The 2,796-nt window shown below is 44.1% G+C and overlaps 1 protein-coding gene across 1 annotated transcript; it reads left to right on the forward strand.

Moving 5' to 3' along the window:
- Window positions 1-517: 517 nt before the first annotated feature.
- On the forward strand, window positions 518-2,522 carry SARC_14011 (hypothetical protein; the record flags this gene model as incomplete). The annotated part of the gene is made up of 3 exons (XM_014291858.1): window positions 518-680; window positions 1,775-2,016; window positions 2,426-2,522. Coding segments are annotated over exons 1-3 (487 nt in total), but the record flags the coding sequence as incomplete, so codon positions are not given.
- Window positions 2,523-2,796: the final 274 nt, after the last annotated feature.

The raw sequence follows: 2,796 nt of genomic DNA on the forward strand, positions 1-2,796 counted from the left end.
TTATAAACCCTGTCAAGCGTATGGTTGGTAACAGAGGGATGAGTTTATAAACCCTATCAAGCGTATGGTTGGTAATAGATGGATAAGTTTATAAACCCTGTCAAGCGTATGGTTGGTAACAGATGGATGAGTTTATAAACCCTGTCAAGCGTATGGTTGGTAACAGATGGATGAGTTTATAAACCCTGTCAAGCGTATGGTTGGTAACAGATGGATGAGTTTATAAACCCTGTCAAGCGGATGGTTGGTGACAGATGGATGAGTTTATAAACCCTGTCAAGCGGATGGTTGGTAGCAGATGGTTGGGTTGGGTTGGATGAGTCATGTTACTGCCGTGTCCACATATTTACTTACGGCAATTCTTGTGTCGTTATATTCACATACACTGTGTCTGAGTGACATACACCTACACTGTGTGTTTGAGTGACATACACCTACACTGTGTGTCTAAGCAACATACACCTACACTGTGTGTCTCAGCTGTCGCCTTCTTCTGCGTGTTTCTGATTTAATAACAGGAGGCCAAGCGTTTATGGCCGGTGGAGTGCACACACAGGACGTGTCGCATGTGCTGCGAGTTTTCAACATCACTCAGCCACTGCTCACTACATCCGAGAACGTTGTGCACATCACTAACTGGTTCTTAGTGGACCACAACCAGGCAGGCAAAGTGCCGCCAGGTGAGCGTCGCTGTACAGTCATTGGGGTGGGTGGGTGTAAATAGGTGAACGTTGCTGTACAGTTATTGGAGTGGGTGGGTGTAGATAGATGAGCGTTGCTGTACAGTCATTGGGGTGGATGGGTGTAGATAGGTGTGTGGACACGCGTGATGACTTCGAATGTGGTCTGAATATTGTGTGTTTTGTGATGTGTGTGATGTGTGTGATGTGTGTGATGTGTGTGATGTGTTGTGTGTGTGTTGTTTGTTGTGTGTTGTGTGTTGTGTGTTGTGTGTTGTTTGTTGTTTGTTGTGTGTTGTGTGTGGTCTGTTGTCTGTTGTCTGTTGTCTGTTGTCTGTTGTCTGTTGTCTGTTGCTCGTTGTGTGGTGTGTGTTGTGTGTTGTATGCTTATCTGTATCTATTAGTACTGTGTTTGTGTTTTCACTACAGATCATCTGTTTCTGTACCCAATTAGACTTGTTGTAGACATTAGCTTCTTTGGACATGTTCATGTCTGAACAACCTCTGTTTGGGCCGCTTTCTATTTTCTCTCTCTCTCTGCCTCAACGTTGTGAGTATTTATTGAGCACGTCCTGTACAACACTACAGGTGACTGGCCCATGCTCTCTTGTGTATGTATTCATTTGATACTACAGGTGATTATGTTACATGAGTTCTAACATCCTGCTATGTCTGCTGAGGCATACTCTCTTGTGTATGTTCTTATTTGGTACTACTGGTGACTATGTTGCATAAGTTATAACATCCTGCTATGTCTGCTGACCCATACTCTCTTGTGTATGGATTCATTTGGTATTACTGTGCATGAGTTACAACATCCTGTCATGTCTGCTGACCCATACTCTCTTGTGTATGTATTCATTTGGTACTACAGGTGACTATGTTGCATGAGTTATAACATCCTGTTACGTCTGCTGACCCATACTCTCTAGTGTATGTATTCATTTCGTACCAGAGGTGACTATGTTGCATGAGTTCTAACATCCCGCTATGTCTACTGGCCCATACTCTCTTGTCTGTGTATCCAAATTCTCCGGTGAACACTACGCCAGTGTGTGTACATTCACCAACCACCTGTCCTCATCCGCGCGCAGGGGTTGACCTTACATCCGTCGTGGGTGTGGTTGATCACCACACTCTCATGGCTGATGCGGTTGCTATGGCGTTGCCAGGGTATGTGGTGCTGCGTGCATGGGGTAGCACATGTGCGATAGTCACAGCACTGTACATAGAATATGGCGTCTCCATACCCACGCACGTGGGCGGGTGTCTGCTGAGTGGCATTGTGTCAGACACTCTGCTCTTCACCAGTCCCACCACCACGCCAAATGACATGGTAAGTCCGTCCATGAGGGTTTTTGGGTTTTGAGGTTTTAGGATTTTAGGGTTTTGGAGTGTTTGGGTTTTGAGATTTAGGGTTTTAGGGGTTTTTATTCCTGTGCTTTTAGGGTTTAGGGATTTTAATGTTTAGGTTTTAGGCTTTTTCTAGGATTAGGGTTTAAAACCCCCTTCGTCGAAACTGCTCTCGCATACCTCACCACTGACGTGTGTTCTGCACAGTGTGCCATAGTTCATTTTTAAAGTTTTAGGGTTAGTAAAGTCATTGTACTGTGCTCTTCTGCCCCACCACAAACTTGTCTTCTCTGCCTGACGTGTGTTTGGTTATTCAGACGTTACGTTTAGAGTATACAATACTAAGCATTGCCCTTGTTGATTTTTTGCGCCTCTTGTTTGATCGGCTGCAGGTAATGGCTGGGGTGGCTGAGCAAGCGGCAGGTGTCAATGCCACACTCTTGGCCACTGATCTATTCCGGGCTAAGTCCAATTTAGAGACGTTCTCAGGTGTGGCGCGTGAGCTGTGTTTTGTCTTTAGCATTGGCGTATCAGATAAATATAATCATCTGTGGTTATACCTAAACAATACATACTTCCATTGGCACATCAGATAGATATAATCATCTGTGGTTATATCTAAACAACACATACTACCATTGGCATATCAGATAAATATAATTATCGGTGGTTATATCAAAACAACACATACTACCATTGGCATATCAGATAGGTATAATCATCTGTGGTTATATCTAAACAACACATACTACCATTGGCATAG

This window comes from Sphaeroforma arctica (genome assembly GCF_001186125.1).
Source record: "Sphaeroforma arctica JP610 unplaced genomic scaffold supercont1.4029, whole genome shotgun sequence".
NCBI classification, from domain to species: Eukaryota; class Ichthyosporea; order Ichthyophonida; genus Sphaeroforma; species Sphaeroforma arctica.